The 16,837-nt window shown below is 41.9% G+C and overlaps 1 protein-coding gene across 5 annotated transcripts in view; it reads left to right on the top strand.

Annotated features, from left to right (window-relative positions):
- Window positions 1-656: 656 nt before the first annotated feature.
- ACD (ACD shelterin complex subunit and telomerase recruitment factor) overlaps window positions 657-16,837 on the top strand; it is a 41,301-nt gene continuing 25,120 nt past the window's right edge. For all 5 annotated transcript variants that reach the window (XM_048515300.1, XM_048515299.1, XM_048515302.1 and 2 more), the window contains exons 1-7: window positions 657-900; window positions 2,508-2,637; window positions 5,519-5,628; window positions 6,844-6,934; window positions 13,141-13,220; window positions 14,511-14,555; window positions 16,154-16,188. In XM_048515300.1, the coding sequence (XP_048371257.1) occupies window positions 821-900; window positions 2,508-2,637; window positions 5,519-5,628; window positions 6,844-6,934; window positions 13,141-13,220; window positions 14,511-14,555; window positions 16,154-16,188 (571 nt within the window). In that variant the 5' untranslated portion in view covers window positions 657-820. The remainder of the gene's footprint in view (window positions 901-2,507; window positions 2,638-5,518; window positions 5,629-6,843; window positions 6,935-13,140; window positions 13,221-14,510; window positions 14,556-16,153; window positions 16,189-16,837) is intronic.

Genomic DNA, 16,837 nt, shown 5'->3' with positions numbered 1-16,837 from the left:
CATAAGTGACCTGCGTGTACACATTAACATAGAAAACCAAAACTGGGAATAGGAACAAAAGGCTGTAGGCAGACCAGACATTTCTTGAGGTTTGGAGCTTTCTGCCTCTGCTTTCGGTGCTGCCTCATGTAGCCAAGGGCTTTCTCTGTCATTAATTCATTCCTTTTATTATTTACCAAGGTGCAAACTGCACGCTTGTCAGGGATGCGGCTCGAAGATTGTTTTCCGCTCGTTGCAGAAGTGACAGACTTTGCTCCAATACAATAAGCGTCTGTCCAGGGACAGAAAGCCTGGGTCTCAACTGAGGCCTCGAATTTGAAATTGCTCGCACTGGAGCTGCCCTTTTTGAAAGATCCAGAAGCAAAGGTGGCCTTCCAAGGCTTGGTCTTGTGCATACTTGCAAAGGGCGAGAGGCTCATTCCGTACAGTATATTTACAAATCTGTATAAATGAACTCGTTCTCCCTTTTTGGAAATGGAAAAAGAATTTATTTATAACGACTGCAAGTCGCAAATAAGCTGTGCGGAATGAATCTTACGCTGCAGAGACCAGCCAGCCACAAGGGGGCGCCTTGCTCAGTAGTGCGCCTGGAATCACAGGCAGTCTGGGCGGTTTGGTTAGGCATTCGAGCGACTATCGTCACTTCCTGATTGGCAGAGGGTCGCTTGTAGAATCTGGGCTGGGCAAGGCAGGATTGGCACAAAGCCCCCCTCGGGCTGCACCGCCGTCAGTGGAAGGCACAGCGGGGCAGAGACCTGGGAATCAGACCCACGAAAGGGAGCAACACGGCACAGCTCATCGCGGGGCTTCAGACGCCGCTATGAACCCGGGGCAGTCTCGGTATCCGTTGCGGACGCGGAGGGTGCCCAGGCGCTTGTACCTCGATCCGCCGAGCCCGGAGTAAGTTTGCTGGTGCCGGGGGGTGGCTGGCTTGCCAAACACAATGCAAAAAGGGGACGGAGAACGTGTGGACATGATGGGCGTTTGAAAATCCCGCTTCACGAACTGGGAAGGGACAGTGGCACAGCATTAGAGCATCACTCAGCATCCCAGTTTCAATGCCTGGCATCTTCAGCTAAAACAGGGGTGTCCAACTCTGGTGGTTCAGATGGTAACAAGCACATTTCCCCCTCTTTGGCAGTCACATCAAAGAATCCCCGAAGAATCCGCCTTCACATCAAAGAATCCCTCCAGGTTGAAAGTTCTTAAAGTGCGACTTTTTCCTCACCCTTTTGTAGGGAAAGCGAAGATCAACATGTGTTTAAGCTTTCTTGGGTTTTCTCGCTTCTCCCTGCCTTCCCCTGCCAATTCCACAGCAGTTTTTTCCACTCTTCAGGCTCCGCTCCTGAGTGATCAGAGGGTTTTCTTTCCTTTTCCTTTTAATGCTGAAGGTCTATTGATGGATGTTAGTTCCTGTGAAATTGACATGAAATTGTCATGATGTAGTGAAGTAACCCAAGCAAGTAAGAAAGGTGGCAGGCAACCTTCCCAAATGGAGATTGCACAAAATCAATAAGGAAGCGGCGGGTGGACAAAATGGTGGCTCGGCTCCACTTGGGACACTTCACAAGAGGAGGATCCCTGTGTAAGCAAAAAGCCAGGGGAAACCTCCACTGTGAACCAAACAGCCGTGGGGTAAGTAGTGGATGCATAAATGGCCAGGATTTCATTTTGCACAATGGGTGCTCAGCTTGAAATATGTTGTGCTGGTGTATTTATGATTTAGTGGAGCTGTACTTGATATCTTTAAGAAATTTTTATTTTAACTGAAACAATGAATTGGTTAAGAAGACACCAAAACCTGGAGAATGTTTTGCAAGATTACTTGAAAAGTTTTTCTAAGCTCCTTTCTAGAAGCCACCTAGAGCAGTGATGGCGAACCTATGGCACGGGTGCCAGAGGTGGCACTCAGAGCCCTCTCTGTGGGCACGCACAGAGTTCATCATGTGGGGGGAGGGAATTGCCCCCCCCACATCTAGGCTGGCCTGGGCCACTGGGCTCGATTATTAGCATTAAACCTAAGACCTAGTTTTGGGGAAGCAGTATAGGTTAAGCGCTGTTAAACCCCACTGATTTTCATGCAAAGAACCAAGGCACGATCCTTTACCTGGGAGTAAGCTCGGTTGCTGGCTTCAAAGCAAAACCACCGACTACCACCAAGCTTACTCCCGAGTAATGCACGCCTCAGAGCCAACCATTTTTTCTTAACTAAAACTTCAGTATTCAGGTTAAATTGCTGTGTTGGCACTTTGTGATAAATAAGTGGGTTTTGGGTTGCAGTTTGGGCACTCGGTCTCAAAAAGGTTCACCATCACTGACCTAAAGCTTTCTAGAGCCATCTGCAGAACCAGTTAGGATTGCTGTTGAGTGTTGGTTGTGCTTACTTTGGTTGTGTTCTTGCTTTGCAGGATTTGTGGTGGGGTTGCTACTGTTTCAGCCCAGCCTCTTTGCTCTGTCAGCAAGCCTCTAGTGTCCTCTGACTTAATCATTAACCCTTATTCTTTTAGATTTGACCATGAGGATAGCCCACTGGACAAGAACAGGCCCGACTATATGGATCCTTGGATTGTGAATCTTCTGTTGGAGTACAATGAATCAAAAGACAGACTGGAAACACAGTATGGGCAAGTCCTCAGGGTGGGTTAAAAGGACTTTTGGAGCTGTGGTGAACATGGAAGTCTTTATTGAGAGCAGTGGTTAAGAGCAGTGGACTTTAATTTTGAGAACCAGGTTTGATTCTGTGCTCCTCCACATGAAACCTGCCAGGTGACCTTGGGCTAATGACAGTTCTCTCAGAACTCTCTCAGCCCCACCTACCTCACAAGATGCCTTTTATGGGAAGGGGAAAGGAAGATGGCTGCAAGTCACTTTGAGACTCCTTACAGTAAAGAAAAGCAGGGTACAAAAACCAACTCTTCTTTTTTTAAATTGTATAGAATATTTATACATTTGTTACAATCAGTATCTTCATTCCATCTATACATTTTTCCATTTTCTCCCCCCTCCCCCCTCTTTTCTATTGGTTATTTCATGCAAGCAGCAGGAGATTCATTCTTCTTATTCTCTTATTCCATAGTTCTTCGTTAAATCCGGCTTCTTCCATCCATTTTTCATACAATGTCCATAGCTTCATAATATTTTCCATTTTTTCTTTCCATAATTTATTTTTTGTCAGTCTCTCAAAGATCTCTAACTGTATTTGTTCCCATATGTATTCCAACCATTTTGAAACTGTCCATTTTTGTTATCTTTCCAGCCCAACGCCAACACTGCATGTGCTGCTCTAATCATTATTTTATACAATGGTTCCAAACTTCTGTTCACTCCTATATCATCTATTATCCGCACAATTAGTAATTCATTATTTACATCAATTTTTACTTTTACTAACTGTTCTACATATTTCAAAAAAACCCAACTCTTCTTTATCAGAAGGGCTTGTCTCCTTTTCACATCCAGCAAGTGATCCTGTGATACTGGCATAACTGGCTGTTCTAGCTATATGGAAGGAGGAAGAAGAATCAGTCAGCTTCTATGAGTAGAGGAGGCTTTCTACTTTAGCACAAAGTTTGTGATGATTGCATGTGCAACAATAAGTGGTCCTTGCTCTCACCTGTCTTATTTTTGTTTCGCTGTGGCTTAGAATGCATAGAATGCCAAGCGATTTGCCCAGAACCAAACTGTGTGGTTTCTCATTCATACCAAGAAGTTGGTGACACTACAACCTTCCACATATTAATTAACAAAGCACGACTGATGCTTCCCAAGCAAACTGTCTAACAATTTTCTCTTTCACTCTGTCTCAGCCAGTTTCTGCTCTTGGTCTAGTTCAGGGGTAGGGAACCTTTAACACTCAAAGAGCCATTAGGACCCGTTTTCCACGGGAAAAGAAAACACTTGGAGCCGCAAATAATTTTTGACATTTAAAATAAAGATAACACTATATATATAGGGTTTTTTTTACCTTTTACTCTGCTCATTCTGAGAAGCGCATGGATGCGCCCGCCCTGCTGCCTGCAGGGCGGGCAAGGATGAAGCCAACGGCTCGGCCTCACCAGCCGCCGGGAAAGCGCCCGCCCCTCTCCAACGGGGCGGGCGAGAGGGGAAGCCCGCGGTGCGGCCCAGTCGACCGTGGGCAGTTGGTGCGCCCGCCCTGCTGCCTTCAGAGCAGGCAAGGATGGGGCCGGCGGCTCGGCTCGTGGAGCCACAGTGCAAGGGCAGAAGAGCCGCATGCGGCTCTCGAGCTGCAGGTTCCCTACCCCTGGTCTAGTTAATTACTTCTTGTTTACTGGGTACCACAGTTTTTCTCCTTATTGCTGAATTATGAAACAGCTCAGACTTTTCACAATTATGAGGGAGTTTGCAGAAGCATTAATTAACCCCTCCCTCCTGGAAAAGGAATTGCTTAAGCATCCATTTAGAACAGGGGTGTCCAACTCTGGCCCCCCAGATGTTCATGGACTACGATTCCCATCAGCCCCTGCCAGCATGACCAAGTGGCCATGTCAGCTTAACTGAGTGGGAACTAATGAATTAAGCAGAGATAAGAAGCAAGGGCTGTGGAACAAGTAGCTTAATTTAAAGGGGCAGTTGAAGGGAGATGCGGGACCTTTGCTAAACAGGGCTCATGCTTAATAACGGGGTCCTATGTGTTGTTATCTTTTATGGGGAGCATTGAACTATGTTAATTGCTGTGTGGAGCCACCAGTTCTGCTGGCAGCTGATGAGAAAAAGGGATTCATCAGCCACTAGCAGGCTGTAGAATAGAAGCAACTAAATCTTAGTTCTCTGGACCAGATAACAAATACAGGTCTATCTCAAATCTTGGAGGGAATGTCCCCAAACAGGAGTGTTTCTCAGCCTTCCATATCTTACATCCCATCCAGCACTCTGGGTTCCATTTTTATGAGAAAGGACACTTATAGACATTCTGTTGTTGTTACTAGTGTGCCAAATGGTTACAAATGGTTAATTCATGGCATGTAGGGTTGGCAGGAAATAGTGATGTAGTGGTTAAGAGCAGGTGCACTCTTATCTGGAGGAACCGGGTTTGATTTCCCGCTCTGTCGCCTGAGCTGTGGGGGCTTATCTGGGGAATTCAGATTAGCCTGTACACTCCAACACACGCCAGCTGGGTGACCTTGGGCTAGTCGCAGTTCTCAGCCGCACCTACCTCACAGGGTGTTTGGGAAGGGAAAGGAGTTTGTAAACCCCTTTGAGTCTCCTTGCAGGAGAGAAAGCGGGGATATAAATCCAACTTCTTTTTCTTATCACAATTGCAGATGGTCATGGGAATTGAGGTGGAGTGAATTCTTAATAATTGTTAAGAAAACCCTCCATCCCAGTAGTGATACCTGTACCACTACTGCCCTACAATATCTCCAATTTCAGGAGCCTTGTATGTGCCTCTTTGTTGTAAACAAAGAATGGGGTCTCTGAGCAATGAGTACTGTTTCTTGTGATGTGTGTTGGAAATGCTGTACCTTGTCCCTGTCGTTTCCCACAAATTTGCTGCTAGGTTTTGAAGGATGCAGATGGGCAGAACCCCGAAGCTGTTGTAAACATTTCAGATGGACATCACTACATTCAAACTGTGATTCCAGCTAGAGTCATTCAGAAGGCAAAATGGTAAGTGTGCATTTTTTTGGCTTTCTGATTGACATGGGAAACAGTTCTGTTCTCAGCTCTCTTTCTGGGTGGTTATTAGGTTTATTTAACTTCCATAGGGTTTTCAAGGCAAGGGGAAAACAGGTGGTTTGTTATTGCCTGCCTCTGTGCAGCAACCCTGGACTTCCTTGGTGGTCTCCTTTCCTGTTACAAAATATGAAAAGCAATTCAAGGAGGCAGCAAAGCCTTCCAATAAACCAGGGGTAGGGAACCTGCGGCTCTCCAGATGTTCAGGAACTACAATTCCCATCAGCCCCTACCAGCATGGCCAATTGGCCATGCTGGCCAGGCTGATAAGTGCAGTTCCTAATTTATCTGGAAAACACTGGAGGATTCTCTACAATAACGATGCAAAATTTGTAAACTATTTACAAAATTGGAAAAAGCAATGCAAACTATGGCAGCAAAAAAAACTGTTTAAGGCATGACGTACAATGAGGATGAAAGAGGATTATGAGGGTAAAGGACATTGCAATAGAAAAGGAGGTGATATGTATGATTAACATTGCAATAGACTACAGTGCTCATACCCTGTTTCCCCGAATATAAGACATCCCTGGAAAATAAGACATAGTAGAGGTTTTGCTAAAGTGTGAAATATAAGGCATCCCCCAAAAGTAAGACGTAGCAAAGTTTTTGTTTGGAAGCATGTCTGATGAACAGAACACAGAAAAATAAGACATCCCCTGAAAATAAGACATAGCGGATCTTTGGGAGCAAAAATTAATATAAGACACTGTCTTATTTTCGGGGAAACACGGTAGAAGTGACTTCCTATGCTGTTCCATTATTCTACTGTTCTATTCTCTTGGTAAAAATGCCATCCTGAACATGTTTGTTTTGCATATTCTATGAAATGAGAAAAGTGGGAGTTAGGTTGGATGCTTTGGTGTTCGAAACAGCCTATGTTAAGGAAACCAGTAAATCTTGCTGCATATGTCCTCATTTGAGTTTTTGCACATTGCAGTATTTGCTTTGAAAGACAATAAACAACAGCGTAGTGGCAGAGAAAAACATGGGTAATATGTTCATATGGCTAGAGATGTGAGGGAATATACAGTCCCTTTTGACACTTAATTTCAACCCTTCTTCCTATGGCATTTTATAGATGCTCCTTACATGTATTTTTATATAAATCAGCGTAACCATTCCCTTTCCTCTGTGTCTCTTTCTTAGCTTTCCTCCACAGTCTGGGTTTTCCAGCATACTTGGCCAGTTCATTGTCATCAAGAATTTTAGGGTGTGCGTTAAAGAGGCAACCAAAGTGGTAAGGCACACGACACTCTGGATATGTTGTTGTGTATGGATTTTTTGAAAGCAAGTGCTGATTTGTAGATTTTTTAAAATGATTTTTGTTTTAGAAAATTTGGTCCACATTGTGAATTTTGCTACAGAAACCACTGGCAACCACTTATTGTTATAGATAAATTTTATGTTAATGGGACAAACATGAAGCCAGTTCAAAGGTTGGCAACTCAAAAACACTTTCAAAATTGGGTGGGGAAGTAGGCAGGCAGACTTGTAGAAATATTCTATCTTGGAGTCAGCAGTTTGTCCATGAAAGAAGTATTGGATTTTGCTGTTTTCCCATCTCCTTAGCTGTCCCTTTCATCCCTCAGAAATGTGATTCCTGAGATCACAGCCTGCATGGATAAACAGTGGGGATGGGGGGGTGGGGGATCTGTAATGAGGAAGGGGAAGAAATAAAATCTGCTCCCCCCTCTGCAAGAGCAGCTCAGCTGATGGGAGGAGCGATGGTTTTGTCTAGTTACACTTCTCACTGCAGCTCCTGACCTGTGTGGTCGTCTGTCCAAGTGAGTTCTGTGACCTCAGGAATCATCTTTCTGAGGACCAAAAGCGAGTGTGAGAAAAATCTGAATTCATGGGTGCATCTCTCTTGCAAGACTGCCAAATCCAAGTGAGAGGAATTAAAGGGTTGGGTAAGCAATTAGAAATACACTTAGTGGCCTGAATTAGGAAAAGGACATTCAGATTGCCTCAACCAGGGCCAAGGTTTTTTTGGTTCTGGCCCTGACCTGGTGGAACGCTCTGTTGTGTGACACCAGGACCTTGTGAGACTTATTACAGTTCCACAGGGCCTGCAAGATAGAGGTGCTCCACCAGGCATATAGTTAAGTACATCTTACAATCTTTGGACCTTCCCTTTACTTCACCCCATTTTATGTTATTTTATTGATCTATTTATTTTACTTTCACCTTATTATAGGTGAGTTATATTTTGATGGTTGTTGATTTAGAGTCTGATATGGTTTCCACCCAAACCCAATTTGCTGCTATGGGAAGGTATGATTATATCGTTTTTAGGTGAATGTATAAACTATGCCGCCATCTTGTGTTAGGTTTGCAAATTAGTATAAAGGAGAATTGTTTTTAGGTATCGTGTAACTTTTTTTTGTATGGTATCATGCTGTTAACTGCCCTGAACCCAGAAATTTAATAAATGAAATGAAATAAATGAAATGACATGGGTTTTTCTGGACTAGGAAAGGTCAGTCAGCCAGGTGTTTCAGTGTTTTAAAACTCTTTCTTTGTTGTATTGTCGAAGGCTTTCATGGCTGGATTCAACTGGTTCTGGTAGGTTTTCCGGGCTGTATGACCGTGGTCTGGTGGATCTTGTTCCTAACGTTTTGCCTGCATCTGTGGCTGGCATCTTCAGAGGTGTATCACAAAACGTTAGGAACAAGATCCACCAGACCACAGTCATACAGCCCAGAAAACCCACCAGAACCAGTCTTTCTTTGTTGTTAAATGTCCATGATTTGGATATTTCTGAGTATGGGTTGTGTATAACTAGAAAGGTTTCATTAATGTTTGTATTGTGCATGAGATGGGTATTGGTTGCTGTAGAGGAGATGAGTGTAAACTACCAGGTCATATCTGCAAGGGCTGTGCTTTGTTGAAGGAAGATGTATTTTGTTATATACACCATAAATAATATTAAATCTTTTGCTTATAGCAGATGCTCCCCTCCATCTTTCAGCTCTTTTAAAATATTTCTTTTTACCTAGGTTTTTAACTGAAGTTTTCTTTTTTGGGCCTTTCTGGGCTGTCTATGGGTATCAATTTAGACTGATGGATGTTTTACACTGTTTTTATGACTTGCTTTGCATCTTTATGTTGGTGATGTTTTAATATTAATATAGCTTTTATGATCTTATTGTGTTTTTACTATGTGAGTTCCTTCAAGGGGATCTGAAGAGGCAGCTTATACATTTCCTTAATAAACACATATTTAATAAAGCCGGTGTGGTATACCGTTTAGAGTTTCAGACTAGGATTTGGCAGACCAGAGTTTCAAAGAAAGCCAAGATACTAAGGAGCAGAAGAAAAATATGTTACAAACTGCAAATGTCAAATTTTCTAATAATAACATTTGAGGAAAACTGAGAGAATTTTCACCGAAAATTTGTGGCTGTATCCTTGATAATGGGCCACTGTGATTTAGGTTAACTCATTTAAATGGGAGTTTTTAATAAAATTCTCTGTGAGTGGCAACTTAAACCATCCAAGCTAATATATCAAAGACAGCTGGAAATGTGGGGAACTGAGAGACTATTTTTACTGTTGCAGGCAGACTTTTTCAAAAGGAAAAGGTATTGTTCAAGCAATCAGGGAAATATCAATCAGTTCATAACCTTTTAGGATCATAATGATATGAACATATAGTTTGTAATGTTTTAAACCATATATTTAATCATATAAAGTATATTAGAGGTAATTTATAAAAGGTCAGTAAGATGCTGTTAGTTAAACAAAGAACTGTAATTTTATTAGTAGAGAGGCCTTGCTTAGGAGAAGTGGGGGAGATTTCTGCACTTTTCAGTAAAGTCTGGTTAACACAAAGGAAGCGAGAAACGAAACTTAGAGCAGCCTGACACTGGCCTTGAGTTGAAAGAAACAGGGCCCCACCAAGGAGATAAGAATTAGCAGAAGACTTGATTGCTATAGAAACCAGTAGTTGTTATATAAATTTTATACATGAGGTGTTTTTAACTTAAGTTTCACCAAATATGGGATGGAATGGTGTGGTAAAAGGTGGGATAAGATGACCAGGTCTGTACGTTTACTTGACTCAAACCAATGAGCAAGAAGACAAGGAGGGATGTTTGTAAGAGGGTATAAATTATGTTACACAAGCAACAGCCCCTTTCAACCGGCTCCCTGTCTGATTTTACGGAGAGTCTTGGTTCCCTCTTCTGCGCAGAATTGAAACAATAAAACTCTGAACACTGAAGAAGCTTATGGATGGTTATTTGTGAGTAACCGGACAGAGCCTTAGCTCTGAGGACAGGGCTTTGCCCTGTGCCTAACAATAATAGGAAAAAAGGAAGATCTTGAAATGACTGAATTGGTTAGCAGTGGTGTACATCATTTTTATTTTTGACATGATCAATTCAGCTTCATATTAAAAAGTTAGATTCCCATGTCTCATCAAATTCATGTTTTGGCTGTCTGTTGACATAATTTGATAGTTTGGCCATAATAGCATATTCTCTGATTTTATCTTCCCAGAATTCTGTTGTAAGATCTTTAGTCTTCTTTTCTTTTTCTCCCCACCTTCTGCCTGCCTGAGGCAGGAAAGTGTTGATACCATGTTTTCCCAAAAATAAGACAGGGTCTTATATTAATTTTTGCTCCAAAAGATGCATTGGGGCTTATTTTCAGGGGATGTCTTATTTTTTCCCATGATTTTGCGCCCCCCACATGGCCAGATCAGCTGCACTGGGGAATCTGTAACTAGGGCTTATTTTTGGAGTAGGGCTTATGTTTCAAGCATCCTCCAAAAATTCCAAAAAATCATTCTAGGACTTATTTTGGGGGTAGGTCTTATTTTCAGCCTAGAGCCCTAGACTAAGAGCTGAGAAAGAAGTACTGATATGTACACATATATAGTTTATAGTGTTTTAAGCCATATAGCCACATATAGGTAGCCTTAAAAGTTAGCCTGCACAAAGAGTGAAGCACGTTATATATAAAATCATCTTAGCTAACATCCCTGATGAGGCTTGGAATTGAGTTTGCTGAAGATTTGGTAAACACGAAGGAATGCGAAAGGGGTGAATTAAAGGGAAGCGAGAAACGAAACTCAGAGCAGCCTGACACTGGCCTTGAGTTGAAAGACACAGGGCCCCACCAAGGAGATAAGAATTAGCAGAAGACTTGATTGCTATAGAAACTTTATACATGAGGTGTTTTAGACTCAAGTTACATTAGAAATATGGGAAGGAAAGGTGTGGTAAGAGGTGGGATAAGATGACCAGGTCTGTACGTCTACTTGACTCAACTCAATGAGCAAGAAGCGGGGAGGTATGTTTTTGTAACTATAAATTATGTTACACAGGGGGCAGCGCTTCGAATCGGCTCCCTGTCTGATTTTTAAAGGAGAGTCTTGGTTCCCTCTTCTGCGCAGAATTGAAACAATAAAACTCTGAACACTGAAGAAGCTTATGGATGGTTATTTTTGAGTAACCGGACAGAGCCTTAGCTCTGAGTACAGGGCTTCTGCCCTGTGCCTAACAGTACCTACCGGTACATACATGTAAGCTTTATTAGGCATAAAAAATAAGAATAAATATATAATAAATAGCTATTAAAACAAGATCAAGTTCTCTTCTGTTGTTGAGTACGAATAGCAGTCACTTGCAGAAGAAATGTTGCAGTCTTTTCCAATATCTGTTTTTTTTACTGTTTAGAAGTAGGGCAATTCCTGAATTGACTGAGCAAATAAGTGCTTTATTAAATGTAGCTTGTGGTAACAAGTATCTGATGCTCGCATATTTAGGACGGAAGAAGATCATAGGAGTAAGAGTCTCTACTTGATTTAGACAGTATGAGCAGAATCTGAGAAAGAAGTAGCGAGGCAGGGCTGGGACTTCAGCCTACACCTGATTGCCTCAGAAAAATTGGCGGGAAAATCTGTGACTGCTTCAGTCAGGTTCCAAATGGCGGTGCTTGAGTGTGTGTGAATAAGAGACTGCCTGTGTTATTTCACAGACTCCTCAGGGTGTGTGCTAGGATCACAGTCAGTAGTTTGGGGGTTTGGGGTTTCTTGGCTGTTGAGATATAGGGCCTTCTGTAGTGCGAACCTCTGTCTTTCTCCAAACCGTCAGGCCTCTCGAGCGCCTGCCATTTTTGAGGTGTTTAAAGAGTGACTCCTGTTTTCCATATTTATATGGTAAAAATACACTTGTATGGGAAAGTAGTTATATACATCCCAACAAGGGTAGCTTTTGTGGGTGGGGGGTGTATGTATGTATGTGTACAAAACCCAGATTTTAACCCCTGTTTAGCAACCAAGGGCAAGGTGCCAACCTTCAGTGTTCTATTTATTTAGAGATTTCATAGGCTGCCTCTCCAAACCTTCTTGAGGCTGCTCTCAAAGTAAAAAAAAAAAGAAGTAGTCATAATCACTACAAGAATTAGTACAAGCTAGTGACATAAAACTGAATTTAGCAGCTTAAAGTAATGGCCTACTCTATTTCGCAGGGTTATTGGTAATCTTAAACAGCAGCCTGTGCTCACCCGAGAGATGGCAGAATTTAAAAATGCAACAGAATAACTGCATGCTTGTTTTTCTATCTTTTTTGGTTAAAAAACACCTTACTACCTGAGGTCGATTTGAATTGTCATTTTGTCATATGAAGATGAGTGGTATTTTATTTATTTGTTTGTTTCATAGGCCACCCTTCTCCTAATAGTCTCTGGGCAGTTTAGAGTAAGACAATTGCAATAAATAATAAAATCACTCATAAAAGTTCTAGCAGAGAGTTGGGGAACATATATTTTAAATAAAAGTTGCAGTCAGAGGCGTGACTAGGATATAATTTACCATGTGAGCCTAGTGAAGCTTTTTGTTGATATCTTAAGAGTATTGTTTGACTTAAGAGTATTGTTTGACTTAAGTGTTTGTTTGTGATAAATACAACTTGAATCTGCAGTGCCTCATACTGGGAAAAGTTAGTCTTCTTTTTCCTCAAACAGAACATTCCAAAATAGAACATTTATTAATATCTAAGCTAACTAGTATAGAAGGCTGATCTTTAATTCACTATAGCAGAGTTTGATTGAGAAATGGCTGTTATTTCTAATGCACTGGAATTATACATTTCAGGAAGATGTTCAGCCCAATTGTCTTTTTGCTGTTTTGGAATTTTTTTTTCATTATTCTTTTTAGTTCTTGATAAAATTTAGGGAATAAGCCCACCTTTTATACTACAAAATACTAATGCATTGAAGGTTACCTTCTTCCTTTCCCCCATTATTTCTGGCTTATTTCCTTTCCCCCATTATTATTGAAAAAATTCTGAGGGAGAATTCTCCAAGGTTTGATCATTCCTACTTTTGATTAAGGATGCATCCAAGACAGGGAAAATATCTCAGTTTCGTTGTCATATTTAGGGATGAGCCCTCATGTAGGCCCAGCATGCCTAACTGCTTTTCTCTCACTTTCAGGAGGACAGTGGGTTCTACCTCATAGTTGATTGTTTCCATCTTACAGCCATGAAGAGATGGGCAATGAGGCAGCCGGATTGGTATAATAACTTTTCTGTGCTCAATTACATAGTCAGTAAAAGGGAGAGCCTAGAACAAAACCTGACAAAGCTGAATTTGCTGCTGGGTTTAGTTAAACCAGGAAGAGGATATGGGGCCTCCAGGTCTTGGAATTAACCTTACCAGTCTAATTGTATTACCTTTTTGCATAGTACAGCAGCTTTGTTGACCTGCCAGAGAGACAGAATTTAGGAAGAGACTGGGGAAATAAGTGACCAGTACATCTGAAGGCAGACAATGGTTTTTGAAATAGATTTTGCCTCCCATGGTGTATATATTTATTCCAACAGTGTCACAGACCAAACAAACTTTGCTAGTCTTTGTGGCAGTTCTTGTTCTAGTTAAAAGGCGCCATAAGAGTAGGCTGACCAGCCGTCCCGCTTTTGGAGGGGACCGTCACGCCTTTAAACAATTTGTCCCGATTTTTGGGAGGCTGCTGCACTGCCTTCTAGAGCAAAGGCGATGAGGTAGCCTCCACGTGCTTTCAACCGCGGGAAGCGCATGGCCTTCACCAAGGGGCTTGCCGTTTGCCGTGGGACAGAATTGTTTGAGAACGTGACGGTGCGTCCATGAAGCGGGACTGACTAGTCAGCCTACAAAAGAGGGAACTGGTGCAAGATCATAGTGTTGGGGAAGGAGGAGTTAACCCTTCCCTCTGAGCAGCCTCCCCCCTCCCCAGCTGCCTGACAGAGGAAAGCATGCAGGTACCACATAGTCACCGTGCCTATTTCCTACTTGAGAGGCACATTGTTTTCAATAAATAAAATCGTTGTATTAGGATTGCAGTCTTGAAATTTACACTCAATAGTTCCAAAGTCTACAGCCAAAAGTATAAGCAAATTGTGTAACTGGAGGAGAAAATATAACTTGCACAATATTCGTGAAGCTTTATCTTGGGTATTTATAAGGAGGACAGATGGAAATTATACCGAAGGTAAAATCTTTATCACTTGGCACATCTTCAGGTTATCATGGGAAATTAGCTGCATCAATTTGAGGGTCTTTTTTTCCAAGCTACAAGTTAGATGGAGGGAGAAGATAGATTCTTATGATTCAATGCCTGTAAGATCTTAAGCACATCCATAGAGTGAGAACATCCAGCAATTTGTAGAGAGATTACAGTCAAACAGATTTCTGGAGTTTAGTAATTTTCTGTTAGAAAATTGTCACTGGCTGAGTACAGGTTGACCCTGCAGGGCAGCTGTTTTGTTATCTGAAGTTTTTGACTATGGTGAATAACTGGGGATGTTAAAGTATCTTCTTTTCTACAGCAACCAGGAGCCATCGGTGCTGCAAAAGTTAAAGGAACTGTGGCTGTGAGTACATTGCTTTTTTCTCCCTGGCTTGTGAGTTGCCTTCCTGCTGTAGTACTCAATCTTTTCAGTCCAGGGCCTGTCTCTAATAGCAGTTTGTTTTAGGTGGTCAATTCACTGTCCATCTACGGCTGTCGGTTTTGCAGTTTTTCTCTTTAGGGCAGCCTGATGTAAGTGAAAACAGACCTCCTGTACCTTAGCCAGATGTATTTGCCAGGTAGAAGTGAGAGAAGAAATTCTCTCTTTTGGTATAGGGGTTAAGGATACAGGAATTCTATGATCCTTTGCCTCTTGTCACCTTCTTTTAACCTTCTCTTTAAAATAAATTAAAAAACCCTGATAGAAAATGATGGGGGTGTTACTGTAGTGGCTTTAGGTGGAATGTGGCCAACTTGTGTGTCCTCAAATCACTTAAATTCTAATCAGCAGGACCCAATCAAAGAGAATATAGGGCTTATAATTGGCCTGTGGGGCACATCCATTGATGGAGGAAAACCTGTGTGGTGTAAACAGACTGGAACTGGGAAGGCATAAGATGAAATCAAAGCTCCATCATGAAACCCACTGAGTAATTTTGGACCATTTGCTGATTCTCAGCCTAAGCGATCTTGAAGGATTGTTTTGTGGATAAAATGGGGTAATCCTCATTTATAGATCAACCTGAGCTCTTTGGAGGAAGGATAGTGCAACACACAAATGGTAATTACTAGATCATCATGCTTGAGGCTGTTTACGGAAAACCTTTCACGAGGTGCGATATCTCTAATTTTGTGTACCCATTTCTTCTCATTATCTGACACATCAAACTTGTAGGGGAACAGAGTTCCTTGGGATGCTAGTCCAGGAACTTCATAAATAAGAAGCAAAATCTTAAAAGAAAGGTGAAGTATGTTTGGCACTAGCTGTTCCCAGGGTGTTTTGGCAGACATTTTTGAGATGGGCAGTTGTTGCAGAGACATTATAAAAATATCCCTTCTTCATTTATACTGAGGTACAATTTTTTATTTTATGTATTTACATTTATAGGCTCACTGAGACTCAAGGCACATTACACAATTAAAATAATTGCAGTCAATAGGATGACACAGCCGATAAGCAATATCGTAAGATTAGGGTGTGGCAATTAAAACTCAGTAAAACCAAGTAAAATAAAATCTGAGTTCGATCCCAACCGAAGTTGGTTTCAGGTAGCTGGCTCAAGGTTGACTCGGCTTTCTGTCCTTCTGAGGCTGGTAAAATGAGTGCCCCTTTTGCTGTGGGTAAAGTGTAGATGACTGGGGAGGGCAATGGCCACCACTCCATAAACATAGTTTGCTTAGTAGACCTCATGCTGTGATATCATCCCATAGGGCAGTAATGACCCAGTGCCTGCACCTTTACCTTTTTTTTAAAGTGAAACACAGCTGAAACAAAGTGCAAGTATTAACACAATATCTTAGTGCAAAAATTACATAATATAAATCGGGGAAATTGAATAAATAAGATGTTTGTAGGAGTTTCTGCGCTTCAGATGGGAAAGGGAGGAGGGCACATAGTTGTGCAAGCCTGTTGAAGTTTTTTTTTTTTTTAACTCTGGACTCTGTCTTGTTTGAATGTTTCAGGAGAGGCCTTTCCCTGCGCCCTTTGCCCAGCTCAGGTATGGTGAGCATCAGTAGCTTTCCTCTTAGTGACATATTTGTGACAATTTGTAGAAGAGGCTGTTTTGGTACAGAGTGAATTCCTGCTAGTCTTCAGAGGTTCTTGGAGCATACAGCTAATGTCCCCTTTTTTGGCTGCATTCAGTTATCACAATAAACTTGTTTGTCTGCAGCTGGTGCTCAGTTCCCCTCTTGCTTCTCCTTCTCACCAGTCCTCTCCTTGTACGTGAGGTGTAGTTAAAGCTTCCTACCGTGGAAAGCCTTGAACTGAACTCTGTCAGCATTATGTTTCAGTGATGGCATGTGGGCAAATTTGAGTTTGTTCCATATCCATAAACTGGGATTAAACCAAAGTTTAGAATCCTGATTTTTGGTGTTTTTTTAAATGTAACAGTAGGTTGGAAGGGGGAAAGTGGGAAGAACAAGCAGTTGAATTTACAACCATCATTGACAGAGTGTTACGATAAGCACAGAAAACTTGTCATCAGAAAGAATTTCCTCTCTTTTGCTCTCTCTTCTGTAGTCCTGTGTCCTTTTGGCTTTGTCCTTTCTGGTTTAGCCTGTGGATCTCTTATTGCAAAGAGCACTCTTGTGTTCCACTTGTTTATAGCAAAACTGCCTTCTGGGTTATCTGTTTGCTTTCCTTAC

The sequence above is a fragment of the Sphaerodactylus townsendi genome, linkage group LG14, assembly GCF_021028975.2.
Source record: "Sphaerodactylus townsendi isolate TG3544 linkage group LG14, MPM_Stown_v2.3, whole genome shotgun sequence".
In the NCBI taxonomy this organism is placed as follows: Eukaryota; Metazoa; Chordata; class Lepidosauria; order Squamata; family Sphaerodactylidae; genus Sphaerodactylus; species Sphaerodactylus townsendi.
The sequence above is the reverse complement of the archived record's forward strand: the minus strand, read 5'-3'. Positions and strand labels throughout refer to the sequence as shown.